This window comes from Centropristis striata, chromosome 1 (genome assembly GCF_030273125.1).
Source record: "Centropristis striata isolate RG_2023a ecotype Rhode Island chromosome 1, C.striata_1.0, whole genome shotgun sequence".
Taxonomy (NCBI): Eukaryota; Metazoa; Chordata; class Actinopteri; order Perciformes; family Serranidae; genus Centropristis; species Centropristis striata.
In genome coordinates, this window is record NC_081517.1 from 17,139,098 (window position 1) to 17,156,712 (window position 17,615).

The following is a 17,615-nucleotide window of genomic DNA, read 5'->3' on the forward strand; positions in this document are numbered from 1 at the left end:
GGCTCTATTCCCATTTGTTTAGACATATATTAACATACAGTATGTGTCCATACTCGCAGAAACACCACAGAAACATACATGAATAGCAGCAGCATTGTGACAAGAATAAACCAGCCTTGATAACAGGAGATCAAGTCTGCTCCCTGCAGTCTGACCCATCTGCTGAAAATCTTGCATGTACTGAGCATGCATTTGTATTTCAGAGGAATATGCAAAAAATCCAAGTGAAATATTCACAGATATTTACACAAAATATGTCCATGCAGTAATTTTGTACATGTTTGTCCTGCTGTTAGTTAGTAGCTTTCTTTCTTTCTTTTATAACTGAGGACTGCAAATTTAGATTGATTGGAACCAGTCGTAGACAAACTAAAAAAGAATACTTGGTTCATATTGTTATCGATTGGCATAACTGTAACTAGGACATCACAAGGTTTAATAACGTTGTAAAGTGCTGCCACCTATTTGACTGGAGCATGTGGCCAGGCATTAACATAGAACCTTTAATTATAATAACCTCTGCATGGATTTATTGACAAAAAGATGCTGAAAGCAGTTTAAAAAAGAGAAGCAAATACAAGTATGTTTGGCTAAGGGAACTGTTTTTTGGATGGCATCTGAATGATGAGAGATGAGGAGAAATCACTAACCACATCTGGGAGCTCTTCTCACTAGCCTTGATCTTTGGTTTCACTTTCAACAGCCAGTCTTCCTCCGGGATAGGAGGGCTGGGCAGATTGTAAAGAGGATGGTCAAACAGCGCCTCCAGCTTTAACAGCCCTGACTCCACAGCTTCAGCGAGGTTGCTGCCATCACGACCCACGTGGACTGACGCGTCCATTGAGGCATATTTACCTCCTTTCAACGGCAAGCCCACGACAGAGAGTGCTTGCTCATGACCTTTGGCATCCTTATTGGCATCTTTATTGGAATAATCTCTTTGTGTGGTACTAGTGGGTGGCTCAGCTAGACCCCTTATTCCCACAGAGGTGCCGTCGGTGTGTGCCAGCTCTGTCAGGATGTGCGTCCTGGGTGGCAGCGGGGGGTCACAGGACTGATGGTAAATGGGAAGAGAGACAAGCGCGAGGAGGAGGTAGAGGAAAATGGTGATGAAGGCCAAGGACAAACAGATTGTCCTGGAGCGACAGCGCATACGCCACATCATCCTTCTGAGAGGAGTGTCAGGAGGGGTGAAGAGAGAAAGAAAAAGGATTTTTTTTTAAATATGTTGCGAGAATGTGAGGAAGGCTATCTGTGTAGAGCAATAAAAACAAATTCAAGAAAGCCATAGCCAACATAATGAACATTTTAACTTTTATAAAGGCAGTGAGACATCTTTTAACACTGCAGTTTAAAAAGAAAATATCAGTCTACTCCTACCTCCCTAACCTCGCTGACATCAAATCCTCTTACATATGTGGAGAAGAAAAAGGCTACTTACTTTCTTCCTTTTCAAAGTATTTCTGTCACACAGCTGCTGTTGTTGTTGTTTCCCAGTGGAAATATGAAGAGAATCCAGTATCCACTCAGTATATGTTCCTCTACCTCTGCTACCAGGCTGGGGTAGGCAGGGGTGCCAGGTTAAAGTGATCTGGACGTGGATCAATATGTTTGCACTCTCTACTAAAGTCTTTTTCTGCCAGTTTATTTGTCATCCATGACCTTTGAAAGGTTGACAGTGCCACTTCCACAAACTACTTTGTACAGCCAGAAAACAGTGTGACTAACAAAAAAAACTACAACTTGAACATTATTGTTCATCTGATGCTAAATAGGCGATATTGAATTGTATTATTTCAAATAGCTCCAGGACTGTGCTGAACCATTCAGTCAGGAGCTATTTAGCACACACTTATCTACACACTTGAACATGAACTTGATGCAGATTACAGGATGTTCTGAACCCTGCATTCATTCAATCTGATAGTTTGAAATATTCAACATTTTCAAAGAGAGCATGAAGAGAAAAGACAGAATTCCTTTGGCAAGTGAAGCCGGACACTATAACAAAAAAATAATAGTATTACTCCTGTCCTTTAATTCAACAATTTTGGAGTTAAATTTGGCATTGGCTTATATGGGCAGAAAATCAATTTTGCCCTTGAGCTGAAACCTTCATTTTCTTTTGTACTTATAACAACAATAAAGAGATACTGAATCTGTATTACACACATCCTCACTCAAACACTAACTCACAGTGTTAACACCTACCAAACCTGACAAACACAGACATTCATCAAACAGAGACAGGCTTTAATCTCAAATTTATCTGACCTTTATTGTCATAAAAAAAACTATTACCTCCAATATTTGTTATAAACTTGAGCCTGACCGATACAGCATTTTTGAGACCTGTGCCAATACTGATTTTAAAGGGGGGAAATTAATCAATAACTGCTATGGCGGCTGATATAGTAATTTTTTTGAGCTGGAATGAAAATATCCCTGTTTTATGTGGATTGTGCAGCCATTTTTTTTCACTACTCTGCAAATGTACTTTCTCAAACATGAAACTTAATGTTAAATAAAAATGTAATTATTATGCAAACAGTACATTGACTTGTCAACCAATTCCATAAATAATAAATTAGAAAATAAAGATAAATATGAATAAAATAAATAGTTAAATAAACATCATTACTGTTCTGTGTCAGTCAACTGCTGAGAATTAAAAAAAATAAAATAAAATAAAAATGAACAGCTTACACCATTTCTAAATAATGCCAAGCAACATGAAGAACAGTTTTTATCCAACTGCAGTACAAATAATTAACCAACACAAAAACATTTTTTTCTGATCATGGTTGTGCAATAACTAACAGAATGTCGGTATGAATGCTGCTTCTATTTTTTAATTAAGCTTTATCAGCATATACACTGATACCGTCCTTTGATAGGTCAATATCGGCTAATAATATCTGTCAACTCATATATCTGTCAGGCTCGAAACATGTATGTAAACATCCTCTCTATATATATACACATATCAAGACAATATAATCTAAAGAAGAATATTAAGAAAGCAAATCAGAGCAGAAATCCAATGTCTAGTCATGTTTTAACGCAGAATTTCTTCAATTTAAAATATTATAATTTGGTTTGTTTTATGAAGGATTTGCTGTAGAGTAAATAATTGTGTTCTTTTTAATTAAAAAGTAGAGTTAATTGCATTTGCAAATGGCCTATAATCAGACTAAATTGCCATTTTGATTCATAATGTTAAAATCACTGAGGAAATAAGGGAACTTAGCAGTCTGGAGGCAGACTGATTCCCTCAAACAGGTCGATTCAAAGTGTTGGTTTGATAAAGTAAACCACATTCTTGCTTTGACACAGTGCATCCTCTGTCTGAGAACACTATCAGAAAAATAGAGAGGAACCGTTTTTCACTGTATTATTAGAAAATGTATATGTGAATAAACTACATGTACATAAACAGTAAATTATCTGCAGTCTGAGGCTTCAGCACAGTAAGACTTTATAACCAGCAGTGGGCGAGACAGATGTTTCATATTCTGTGTGTGTTTAACTTTGATTCAGGCACCTCAGACCTCATGGAGAGTCCCGCAGGATACAGTTTCTGTGAAGTATGGCTCTTTAAAGTCTGCATGTGTGCGTGTATCTACATGTCGTATATGAGTGTGTGTTCACGCAGAGGAATCCACGTGAAGGATCCAAGAGTATAATGAAACTGCATGTCATACCCACGTGAGGTTTATATTAACTGTGCAAAGAAAAGAGTCACCTTAGCCCACCTTAAAAATGACAGTTTCACTCATGTCTTTCAGCTACATGAAGTGCATTGAACAGATTTAGTGCAAGATTTTTCTTATATTCATGCAGGTGGTCATACTCATTTATAATTCATCAGAACTCATTAAACATGCATGTTCTGGATTACAACATGAGCGACATGCAAATGAAGCTGATAAAATGAACACTAAAACACCAGTGGCGCTGAAAGCTGCCGGAGACTGAAGGGAGAAGATTATATTTTCATATGTGCGCAATATTTATTATCTTTAAGATGAGTCTCTCTTAATGACTGACTATCAATCTGCAAGGTTATTGGGTAAAGAGAGCACACACAAAGATGCACGGGCTGTGGTTTATTTTAGCTGTCAGGATGTCTCAGTGGGTCTAGAGGATTTAAATTCAAACATGAGGACATATCTCAGACAGACAATGAGAAGGTTTAAGATGAATATTATTTTTTTTATAATTAAATGGGGAATATGTTGGTTGATAGGGAGAGGGATTCATCTGGCGTCACAGAGGACGCCAGGGTGATCAAATCACATCTTCTTTATGACATTACAGCATTAAAAACAAAGCAGCCCCAAGCCCTGCAGTCAACTTCATTTTAAAGTACTGGCTTGAAACTCCATGCAAGATTTTGTTTAATGATGATAGGCCAAGTAAAACCAGAGACAAGGTCAAATATATTTAGTATAAAAATATAGAACTAGGTGTTATCCTCATTTTACCTCTCATGTGTTGTATTTGCAACCAACATTGAGCATGATTGTGTTTTAAAATGATTATGGTAAATGACAGTTTAATATACATATATTATATATTATACATATAATATATAATATAATATAATATAATATAATATATATATATATATATATATATATATATATATATATATATATACACACATCAGATATTGAAAAATGTTCTCAGGTTTCAACATATATTTGTTAGACTTTTGATATATATTCTCAGGTTTTGAATCAATAGCCTATATATAATAATAATAATAATAATAATAAAAATAATATCCATATATATATATATATCCATATATGCACTGTTTTGGATTGTTTTATTGTATGTTGTGGAAGCTGTCAATAAGACTATAAATACAGGTAAGTTGGAATACAATATTTTTTATCTCTTTCCATTAAGTGATTGTGACAATGTGATTTAATGAAATCATAACTTTATGGCGTCTGTGTAGTTGCATAAATCCTGCACTGGAACTTTGATTTTACATTCTATTGTTACATTGCACTGTTTTATTCAGTGTTTTTGTTTGAGAAGTAATTAAACTGTTGTGTTTGGTGTTTCTGATGCTGTTGGCCACGTATTGTGGTGATGGGCTCCAGGGGTGTGGGGGGGTTCAGGGTTAGGGTTAGTGAGTAATCTCGCCTAGGGCGCCAAAATGGCTGGAGCCAGCCCTGTACATGCAGAATGAAAAGTCAAAAACAGCCAAATTAAGAACTAGGCTGTAGCCATGGCTTGTGATATACAGACTGCTGACATGTGAAACAAGCAACTGAAATGCTGTGGCCGAAAAGTCAAAGAAATGACATCCTATATTTTCAGGAAGAGATGCAAAGAAGAATACAGGACAACCACGAACAGTGCTAAGATAATCTTACTTTTTGTACTCTTTGCCACGTCACAATACAGCTGCAAATGTTGATGTGTCCGCTGTGGTTAAACTACAATGTCCAGAAGACGGACAACTAAAAGCTCATCTTAGATACTTCACCTCGTGGATTCTCACCGTATTGCGTCATGCAGCTGGCTTTATAAACTTGGACAACCTGATGAAAAAGTATTTTAAATTACTTCATTACCAAGGTTGGAACTTAAATGACAAAACCTATACAACTCACTGTTTCATTGTATATGAACAGACAACACATTTTGTTGAAGGACTTGTATGATTGACATCATATTCACTTGCCAAACAGTTTATTAACCCCTGTGCCCTGAAATGAATTATCTATCTATCTATCTATCTATATATATATATATATATATATATATATATATATATATATAGATATACATATATAAATATTCTTGCTTTCATGTTTTTTTATTTAAATTGTTGCAATATGATTGTCAGAGAATCTTAATAATAACTGTGCCTTTCAGAATATCCAAGGACACTTTAAATAATGAAAAAAAGCAGAAAAAATAAGTCAACCCAGTTCACTTTTCTTAGAGCAGAAAGCTTTGTCATTATAATTAATTTTGCTGCGTTGGCATTATGCAGATCATGGAACTGTGACTTTAGATTGAAATTACTGTGCGCTTGAACTCTTTGGCCCTCCTACGTATTTAATTGTGGTCACATCCTTGTTTAGCATAGTAGTTTTTATATTTTAGATTATTTCCAAGGTTGTCAGCACCATTTAGAAATAAAGTGCACATATTTTGTGACCCTCTCTGAGCCATTATTTATTATAATTAGTGGGTTTTTTTCACCTTAGTTCACAAAATTTACAGGTAGGCTGAAGAAAAACATTCTCAAGGAGTCTTGAGGCTTCTGCAGCATGATGAGAGAAATCAATCGAGGGGACGGGATGAAAACAACAGCACAACTGTCATCTCCACATCTTTCCCTCCAATGTTTTGATTTGTTTTTCTAGCTTCAGCTCACCTACCAGCCCTCTGGGCCTTTTGTTTGTTTTTTTCGCTAAGAGTCTTACTTTTTGTCTAATGCACTCTCTCTATCTCTGTCCCTCACTGATTTATTATAAACAAGCTGTTTGGAGCTTGATCCACACATCACACGCTGCTCATCTTTCATCCCCTTCTGCCTCTTTACTCTCACTTCTTTTCACCGCCCGCCTTCATTTTCCCAAAACTTATGGTCTCCTTTTATCTCAGTCTGGAAGTGAGCTAATGAAACACACAGCAACTGATGGTTGAAATGGAAGCTGCTTCACACACACACAAATGCGCTCATATTAATATTGGATTGTTTCTCATTTCTCAATAAAAAAAAGGCCATGAGCGATGTTCAGATGAAAAATTTATCCCGCTCTCTTTTGCCGTCTTCTGTCGCCCTCCATCTCTAAGTCTTTGCTGCCCGACACTCTCTTCTTTCGCTCTGCTCCTCTCTAACTCTCTGCATCCTTGAGTGACTGCTGAAATCTGTGAAATTTCAATCTCTAAACCTTCAAAAAGCCACTTTCTCCCCATCAGAACGTCTGCGTTTTCAGTACCAGCGATTGAATTTTGTGAGTTGTCAATCATTACATTTTCAACCCCCTAAAGAGGCCTTCACTCTTGTGTGTGTGTGTGTGCGTGTGTGTGTGTGTGTGTGTGTGTGTGTGTGTGTGTGTGTGTGTGTGTGTGTCTCACACACAAACACACAGGGAGGCTTCAACCTTCCACCCATCATTGCAGGTGGTAAGGAGGTTGCTAAGATACAGCACTGAGCCTTTCCAACATAGACACAGAGATGCTTCGAATGAGGACACAGACTGATGCTGCTGAAACTGTGTTTGAAGTTCAATATTGGCAGTTAAAGTATTAATCAATGGTATTTTCACATTAATACAAACTTATTTTTGTACTTCCTGTTTCTGTAACACACTTGATTAAAGCTCGAACAGATTCTCTCAGAGCAGCCACCACCAGGTCATTTTTAGAAAGAGTTTAAAGAAGTTGTTTTGTTTGTTTAATTAGTCCGTGTTCTGTGATATTGTTTGTATTTTTTTCATTTGATAACTGTTGTATGTCCCAGTGTGCATGGTGATTAAAAAGATAGTATTGTCTGAGCTTTTCCCACTCTGCCAGCATTTACAGTTTAGTCAGGAATAAAGTTATGTTATTTAATTTGTTCGTTATGCCTTTTGTTTTGAGGGGGCTGAAAATAGTCTCTATTAAAGGCACCAGGTCTGGAAAAAATAGTGGTTTTGCACTTGGAAACTAACTAACTAACTGTACTAACTTCAAACCACCTTTAAATTATAAAATGTAAGCAGACTTTTGGGTGCTAAAAAATACATACAATAGAGGATGTGACTTCTGTATCCTCAATAAAGCTCTGCTAGAGGCATCAACTGTGACTCTTTACAGTAAGTAGAAGCAAAAAATAAGTTAAAGCTGCAGTAATCAATGTTCTGAATCAGAGGTGTTGCTCATAGTGACACACCCACAGAGAATTATCACCCGACAATTCATTTCCCTCAGTTGCACGCTTTGCATTTACAGCTCATTGCTTTGGTTTTACGGCCCGCAGATACACAGAACTGGTTCAATCTCACCGATCTCATCAACCCCCATTTGAGCTGTAGCAGGCAGCAAATAAACTCACTCTAACCTCACCAGCGAAAGGTAGACAAACAACGTTAGAGACAAGCTGGTGAACATGGCCGAGCATTTAGCAGCTAAAGAACTACATGGCAACCTCTAGTTCAACCAGTTAGAGCATTCACTCCAGGTGGGCTGAGTCTTTAGAAGCAGCAAAGGTTCGATTCCAATCTGCAGCCCTTCGCCCGTGTCCTCCCCTCTTCCCTGTCATTCTTAGGCTGATATGTGATATATTATCCCTAAAAATAATCTTAAAAGAAGGCACTTATTTTTCTCAGGAGTTGATGGAGAGAAGAAAACTCTTTTAATATGTCAATTAGAGGTGGGGGGGAAAATACGATACAGCATAGTATTGCAATATTTTGCATGGCAATATTATATTGATTCATGGTCGCCAAGTATCAATATTTAGTGTTCAGTGGCCATAGCGGGCTCACTTTTAGGAACATACTGGAGATACTGGTATCATATGAAATTAGAAGATACAATGAATCTAGGCACCATGTGCGTCAGTCGTGTCGGAAAGTTGTCGAAATAACGCTGCAAAAATAGGCTTTTTATGTTTCATTCAAAAACATTCAGAGCAGTGAAGCTTAAAGTTGATGAAAGTTTGAGAAAATGCTGCAATATTTGTCATCCATACATGTTTGATATCAGTTCAGTTCAGTTCAGTTCAGTTTGACTGAATACTTTGTTGGTCAGTCTGTGGGTTTGACTCTCATTGTGGAGAAATAAAAAGACTGAAGTGAGATGAATAGGCTGAGAATTTTCTTTTATTTAACAAAACAATTCTTGGATGAATTTAATTTTGTGGACACAGAATGCAGTTAAACAGTAAACTCACAATATATTGAATCGCAATACTCACCATATTGCAATATGCTTAAATTTGCAATAATATTGTATTGTGACTAAAATATTGGGATAACATCGTATCATGGAGCCTCTGGTGATTCACACCTCTACTAAAAATGTTGTGTTTAAAGCTTGTTAGGCTGCCCCCAAATAGCCATGAGCAGATAGAAAAGATCAGCATCTACAAACTCGCATGGTAAATTCAGTCATCATTGTAATGCTGTAGTTCAGGATATGACAGACAGTTTCCATCCTCCCTAAGTGGCCTTACAGATGTAATTGTCATATCTAAAAACACACAATAAAACGGGGAAGTGATAACGTTTTATACTCAAAAAGGTCAAACATTAACTTCATTGTAACCGCATAATATTCTGCTTTAACACTTTTCTGGCCATTATTCAATGCCATAACTCAAAAAAAGAGGTGAGACATTTGCAGATACTCAATTGGTGACATTAATCTTGAAACTAATTGAACAGACCATCAGTCTGGCCAGGTTAAAGATGTGTGTGAAGCATCCAAGTTTAGGAATTTGTAGCTTCTTTGCAGCAGCATCCATATCTGAAGTATTGTCTACGGTCATGTCTACATGCGAGTCTGGACACATGGAATATAAACTGCAACTTGGCTGGTGTGCAGAGTCATAGAGCCGCGAGGCAGTGAGTCTAGCCTCTGTGCTGTATTCAGTTGGTTGAATGTAGCTCCCAAATGATTTGCAAATCATTGCATTCTGTTTTTATGTTTTTCAAAGCTTCCCAAGTTTCTTGGAATCCGAGGGTTGTAGAATATCCATGAAAATTTGTCTGGCCATTTGGTTCGTTTCATGTGATCTCTGAGAGTTACATTGCTGCAACACCACAGCAATAACCTCTGAAAACCAACATAAAAACCAGCAGTACAGAGATGGCTTGTGCGGGATTAGGAAGATGTGAGCAAGCATGACATTTATTATTTTCCTCTTGTGGTTAATGTGTCCTCAACTTCAGTGAAAGTTTGTGCAAGCCTCTCGCAGAATAATGAGCCTTCCTTCGTGCCCTGGGGAGAGCATTTTCAGTGTTGGGACAGAGCAAACTAGCAAAGCCTTTAGAGCGACTCTGTGGCTCTTTGTATGAATATTTAACAACAGAGAGGAGACACAGGGAGAGGGAGGAGATATATAAAGAGTGTCTGAGGTGAATAATGAATGAGATGCATCACAGGGTGGAGCCATGTTTACTGACACAAGACCCATAGGATTAATCACAGCATTGTTTGAATAATTACACAATGTGCAGGCTCCTCCACACAAAATAGGCCAACCAGGTGCATTCGGGTTGAAGTTATCAGTATATTATGTTGGCACAAATCCACATGGATCACAGTCAAATCCATTTCAATCATTAAGGGTATGTTAATGAGACAGACAAACGCTTAAAGGACTTGTAAGCAAACTGTTCCTAAACCTGCACCTTTCACCTGTAACAACACTGGCACTTTCTATCAGTTGTTTGTCAGACAAAGATGCACCAAAACAACACGTACTTACATTAAGATACAAAAACTTTGTGTTGAGCAACTTTACGAGAACATAACAGACAATAACAACTGATAAACAGATCCGGTCCTCGGGGCTCAGAGTAGGTACTTAAGGGGAAATCCACATTGGAAAATACATGTTTTTTCTCTTACCTGTAGTGCTATTTATAAATCTAGATTGTTTTGGAGTGGAGTGTTGGAGATATTGCCTGTAGAGATATACAAAATGATTACAACAACTGAGGAAATACTATCATAAATATTATTAATTTACAGTGAGGAAACACCAGTGGCAGCAACATCAGCCAAGGAGTAAAAATGACTTAATTGCAAAATAACAAAAATAGACAAATATATAAAAAAACGAATTAAGGTACAAATAGGTCAATTAAAATTAACAGTTTGATGCATAAATAAAGCTCAAGTAAAGACTAGAAAAGGTAAAATTCAATAAATAATTACATACATAAATAAATAAAACTCCAGACTTTACACAAGCCTAAAAGGGTAAAACACAATAAATAAACATATAAAGAGGATTCAGTTAAAAGCCACATTAAAAAGGTAGGTCTTAGGGTTGCTTTTTAAAAAATATCAACGCTCTCTGCTGCCCTAAGGTCTTCAGGAAGAGTGTTCCAGGAACAAGGACCATTGTAATAAATAAAAATGTACCATAGATATTAATTTTTACTTTAGGGATAATTACAAAGGCACTACCAGAAGACCTGAGAGTTGTAGATGGTAGATAGGCTTAAAGCAACTCTGCTAAGCTGTAACAAGTTATTAATTTAGGTGAAAAGGTAATGTTACTGCTGATTTTTTTTATTCCTACAACATGGTACAGATGCAAATAATATCTTGTAATTCGAGTTTTGAGAGCTCAATACGGCTTAACCCCAGATGACTAACACACAGATCCCTGACTATTTATGTACAGGAAGAGAGCTTTGTGACCAATTTTAAGGTGTTGGAGGCAGGAGTGTGAGCAGAAGGGAAATAGTGGACCAACAAGTTGACAAGAAGTGTCTTGTTATTTGTGAGGACAGAGCACAGTGTGACCTGATTAAGGGTCATGGTGTTTGGGTACATGGATGCTGGGGAAGTTGCCAGACTCTGCTAATTTGTCAATAAGGGCAGCCTCGGTTCCTCCACTGCTGGGTCAAAATGCCCTCTGCACTGTCATGGTGCAACAGGGACACGTCATTATATCCCATAATAGTTCTTTGAAGCAAAGCTTTAGCAATAAAACCTGCATTACTTTTATAAAGAACTGAGCCGTGGCTTGGATCATCCTGTAAATAAACTGTTTCTGCACATGTGCTGGAAAAGTGAGTGTAAATTTTCTATTTATCATATCAGCCATTTTCACCATGTTTCAGTGCACAAGATTTGCTTATATTAATACTGTAACAATTAGATAAACAGGTCACACATTTGGTTAGTTTACTGCTGAGACTTAACAATGTGTTATAATAACTTTATGGATATTTAAAGATATAATACAATACATATTATACATACATGCACAATTAAACAATGCATATAAATACACAAATATAAGTTTACATATGTAAAAATGCAGCAAATAGTATCGGGGATAGTGATAAACTTAAGCATCAAGTTGACTCAAAAAGATATAAAAGGTAATTGTACAGTCATGTTTTGTTTCCTGTGCTTATTCGCTCAATATCCCGTGAAATATTCAACTGAAAGCTCTTTCTTCTTCCTTTAATCTTTTATACGCTGATTTTAACTATCATGAAATGCCAGCAAAGTTTAATTAAAGCACTGACAGCGTGCCAGAGGAAATTCTTTGATATCTTGCAGCTCTGTAGAAAGGTGTGCCAAGGTTTTGTTTCACCGAGACTGATTTCATGCATTTAAAATGGATTGCAGGAACTGGAGCATCCCTCATTGAAGCCACGCAGCAGAACTAGCTGAGTGTAATTGTGCCTGTAAGTTTAGTGGGTAAGGATTTCTACAAAGCCTTTTTAAGAAAAAGTTGAGTTGAGAAGTTTGAGAAACTTTCCCCCAAAATATGTCAATTGCCTTTAAAGGAAAAAAACATTTAAAAATCACAGAGTATCTTTTCCACATAACTTCCTCCAGTTTCTCAGGGAAAACCTGCCTCCATCCACTCTGACAAACCCCTTCCTCTCCATCATTTACTTTTTTTCTGTTCCCTTATAAAAAATAAACCCTTGTCAGGTATTTTTTCATAGCATCTCTGTTAGTTTGCTCCTCTGTTTACATCTTGTTTTTAAAAAAGCTTGTAAAATCAGCTGCTGGCATGTTATTCCTCTGTGTGAAGAACATAAAGACAAATCCAACTCTTTCTACCCATTCCAAGTTGCTCTCTCTTGTCTCTGCAGCCATTATAGTTTGCCTGCTGGAATCATAAAAACAGAATTTGCTTATGATAAATTTAACTTAAATGCTTGCCTGAAATATAATCATCGTCATAACACTTCAGCCACTAACAAATGTTGTAGAGAACAAAGGCGAAAGTTCCCATTTCACCACATTTCAGAGTTTATTGTACAATCAGGTCAATTCACACAAAATGGTCCATTGCACTGGATCATTAAAACTGGCATCAACATGAAAACAATCACATTTTTAATATCGCCCAGCGGGGTGATATCATAAGGGATTATTACAAACACCTTTACAAGGAGAAAAGGCGGATCGTGTTTAGTGTTATTTGGCTCTGGAGACTCTGAGCCTTCAGTTGTAAGAAGATGACACTGGTCTTTAAAAAGAAGTTCTTCAAGTCGCATCAAAATATGTACACATAAAAAATATTACAAATTTTATTGAAAGACTAGTGCGGTTGGAGAGAAAGAGAGAGAAAGACAGTTGTGAAAAGTCACGGATGGTGTGGACAGTTTAGTGTTGTACAAACTGCTGAGGGAGGCGACGATGAAATGTTATTTTAAAAAAACAGTGTGTGTCCAGCACACACAAACATATAAACTCAGTCACGCGCACACGCACTCCCTGAAGAGGAATGAGGATAAAGGATTTTGGAGACCCTGGCTGGCTGTATTGTTTGTAAAAGTTGAACTTACTTGCCCATGCACGCTCACAAATAATCAGAACCATGGATACAGCTTCAGAGACGGACGGAGGGTTTAAAACAAAGAGGAAAAGGAAAGTGACAGACAAGGCAGAAAGCTATTTTTATGCCTTTTAGTCAAGTAGACTAGACTGTTGCAATCAAAATTCCCTTTCGACTATTTTCCCTGCCAACTACATTTTTAAAACTGGACAAGATCTCCAAACGATGGTTTATTATCTTCCACAGTGGCTGGTAGTGTGGACAAACTAACCTGCCGCAACACAAAGGTAACCAGCATCTGGCTGGTAGCTGGTGTTCATTCCCAATCCCGTGACCACGTCAGAGGGGAGGAGGGACAGCGAGGAGGGGCTACGAGCACTTCCACACACACACGGCCAGACTTCCTCCGAAGAACATGTAGAGCAGGTTTTTCACCTCGTGTGTGACCTCAAAGCCGAAGCCTTCACCGATCACCACGTGCCACGAGCTGCCAAACTTCTTGTCCATGGACTCTTTGATCATCTTCGCTGCACTCTGGGGAAGAAACAAAAGTTGGAAAAATAAACATTAACCAATGATTATAAGCATAATTTATGAAATTAAATATAATACTCTTTAAAAAGCAAATACCAATACACAATACAGTGTCAGTAGTTCTACAATAGAAGATATAACTATAGACACAGAATGTTAATGATCATTTTCTGACAATACACACTTACCTCATTGTTGGTGGCAAACTTTTCACAGGCTGTCACACAAAGCTCCATGGTCTCAACCCTCATTTCTTCAGGCATGTCTGTATGCTGAGAACAAAAACATGTATAGGGTCTACATTTCCTGTCTGAACCGATCTGTCTTATTACAAACAAGTAAGTGATTGAACTATGGATAAACAAGTATAAAACACTGACTCCAGCTTTGGATATTAAAACCATTTCAGAGATTCAGACATGCTTCAAACAGTTAAAGCAAAACTTTCGCTGCATGCTGCAATCACATGTGTAAAGTGTAACACTCATAAGACATGTTTAGTCCCTTGATACCTGTAGCACACACTTAATGCATCATACAAACAAAGTCAGATATACTAATTCACAAGGCAAATGTGACAAAATTGCTGCTTTTGTGATGCATGTTGACACCTCAAAGCAACATGTTTCCCAGTTTATGATAAAACCATGGCTTATGACGGACACTGTTATCCACATAGTCTGTAGAGTGCACATACTCTCATGGATTGAAGCTACACATCATGATTGCATTAACTTGTGAACTTGGTTGCTTTTTGGGGTCAGCACACAACGTAATCTCCATAAGCCCAGTTGCGTAAAACTGTTACAATGTTACAATTTCATTTAACAGACACTTTTAGAAAAAGCGATGTACATCTGAGAGTACATACAGCACAAGCAAAGATCTAGTCAGAAGACAACCTATGAGTAAGTGCCATGGGTTAAGTTTGAGTCCAATTTCCCCCCTTCCCATCTTATATTCATTCCACATCATCAAGGTACATTATGTGTAAAGGTGTTCAGTAGCAGGAGCAGTTCTAGTTGCTCGCTATGTAGGCAAGTGTCAGGGTTTTGAATTTCATGTGGGGAGACAACTGGGAGCCATTGCAGGGATACGAGCAGGAGGGTGACGTGCTGGACCATCTGCAGAGGCTTCAAAGCACATGCAGGAAATTAGGGCTGCACGATTATGGCCAAAATGATAATCACGATTATTTTGATCAATATTGTAATCACGATTATTCATCGTGTTAGGGAAAACATTTGCATTTTTATTGCACTACTTTTAAACAAACAATAGGAACAGATTTTAGTGTGTGCACAGAATGTCCGGTGTTTGTTGTAAACAAACAGAGGTCGCTTTTTTGAAAAATAGTCGCTAAGGGGAAAAAGTCTCTAAAATATACCAACAAAGTCGCTAAGTTGGCAACACTGCTTCACCAGCTTTTACAAATGGCGTGTGTTGTTGTCGTGTAGAGTACTACATCACATCCTGCTTAGTGCTCGCTATTTATTTAGGCAGCTACATGAAACCTTAACTATGCGTTTGCCCCCTGGTGGTTGGTGGGCTACTGGTGTAGAAAGTGCTTGATTAGAGATGCAAGAGGGCTGCATTTTAAAATGGAAATATCGCCGACGATCAGGTTAATTTAATCGTGGCGGCCAAAATCGTGATCATGATTAAAATTTGATTGATTGTGCAGCCCTATAGGGAGTTGCAGTAATCTATAATTGTTATAACAAGTGTCTGCACCAGCAATGTTACTTAATAACACTTACGCAAACACAATGTAGACTGTTCATTTGTAGCATGCTATTACTACACAGCTATACCTACTACACCACAGCCTAGACAGCTAAAGTATACAATCTAAATGTCATTAATATGGCTGTCATTGCACAATGAGCAGTTGTTTGTGTCCTGTATCCAGAGGCACTGTCCTTCTTCTCTCCTTACCCTGATGAGAGGGAAGCTGTGCAGTCTCTTGTAGTCGGCCTCTTCTTTCTTTCCCTCGCCAGTCCCAGCCATTCCGACTCCTGCAAAAAGGACATTTCGTCACCCTGTTAAAATAACTGCCAAACTCATTTCTTCAAGTTTTGCAAGAAACACAAAAAACTTCACCAAAAGTGTAACATATGACATTTATTGATTATTTCACTCAAAAAGGAACAAAGGATGGCTATTGGCATAGTAATAACACTGTGTGTAAATTATGTAACTTGTGAGAAATAAATGACTTTTTGATGGAAATTTTTTTGAACATGCCTTTGTGACTTAAGCAAGATATGGTAACACTTTATTTTGAAGGTGTCTACATAAGAGTCACACAAGCCTGTCAGAAACATGACATGACAAGTATCATGAGCATTAATGTTACGGCAAGGTGTCATTAATGTTCATGACACATCCCATGTAATGTTTATGACACGCTCATGTCACTCTTATGTAGACACCTTAGAATAAAATGTTACCAATATTAGTGTCAACAATAAAACACTGATAAACTAAACTGACAACTAAACAATCACCCTCTAGCTCTTCTTTGCTGGGTTCTTATCTGATGCCTATGAATGTGGCAAACTGTCAAAGAAGTGATGATCTTAAAGGGGTAAAACCACGTGATCTGATCAACTGAGGGTGTAGGGGATTTTACCATAGGTGGCCGGCGTCATGAGGAGATGATTTAGGAAAAAACAAAACAATTTTGACAAAAAATGACTTTGGCGACTATTTTAACGGTGTGTCGATATTCTACATGTTATCAAAACGAAACCTAAATATAAAAGGTCAACTAAGGGCGTTAATAAATGCATTGACACGGACAACCCAGGAGCCAGCTCACATCTGTAGCTAACAACACTCTGTAACATGACCCAACTGTGGTTGCCTTGCTAAAAACCACCTAGCCACTGCTAGCTAGCTACAAGAACTATGTCATCGTGGTTAAAAGCAGAAAATGCGGTTTCTCCTTTAGAAGACATTGGTAGGTAACGGTTTGTTTGGATAACGTTATCCAGCTGTTTCAAGTTAGCAACCGTAACTAACGAACAAGCTTTTACTAGCAGGCTAATTAGCTTAGCTTGTGTGATAGCAAACAGCTGATGCTACCGGTTGGTGTTTTCTACCCTCAAATATATCAAATTCACAGTCGTAATAATGCGTGTAACAACGTACATGTGACTGTAAATAAATGCGGAGTGACAAGAGGTGAATATAAAGCTGGAGGTGAGTTACTTACGAGGCGTTTCTCCACCAAAAACTTCTGCTGTTGACTCCCAGTTCGGTTGTTAAGGAGACATTTTAAACAACGGATGTCCGTACAGGGGACGCCCCGCCTACTACAGTTTAGCCTCTTCCCTATTGGTTCAGAGCCTGTCAATCAACAGAAAAAGTCTATCTGTCTAAACAAGATTGTAATCATTATGCGATACTATTATTATTTATTTTAATTAAACAAGAGAGCACAATAGATTAGATAGAATAGATTTTTAATACGTGTGTATATATATAAATTATAATAATAATTTTGATTTTGTTATTGTAGTATTGTTATTATTATTATTATTATTATTTAAAAAAAATAGCAGTAGTATTAGTA

The 17,615-nt window shown here is 37.6% G+C and overlaps 1 protein-coding gene across 1 annotated transcript; it reads right to left on the reverse strand.

Moving 5' to 3' along the window:
* Window positions 1–12,948: 12,948 nt before the first annotated feature.
* Window positions 12,949–17,383, reverse strand: LOC131974634 (dynein axonemal light chain 4). The gene is made up of 4 exons (XM_059337034.1): window positions 17,256–17,383; window positions 15,974–16,053; window positions 14,224–14,307; window positions 12,949–14,035 (listed from the first exon to the last, which is right to left on the reverse strand). Exons 2-4 carry the CDS (start codon window positions 16,043–16,045, stop codon window positions 13,871–13,873), a joined length of 321 nt encoding a protein of 106 aa, XP_059193017.1. The 5' UTR covers window positions 16,046–16,053; window positions 17,256–17,383; the 3' UTR covers window positions 12,949–13,870.
* Window positions 17,384–17,615: the final 232 nt, after the last annotated feature.

Coding starts and splice junctions, on each gene's coding strand:
- LOC131974634 (XM_059337034.1), bottom strand. CDS start 16,045: ATGGCTGGGACTGGCGAGGGAAAGAAAGAAGAGGCCGACTACAAGAGA. Junction 14,308..15,973: donor ACAGCTTCCCTCTCATCAGG/GTAAGGAGAGAA, acceptor TTTTGTTCTCAG/CATACAGACATGCCTGAAGA. Junction 14,036..14,223: donor AGTTTGCCACCAACAATGAG/GTAAGTGTGTAT, acceptor TTTCTTCCCCAG/AGTGCAGCGAAGATGATCAA.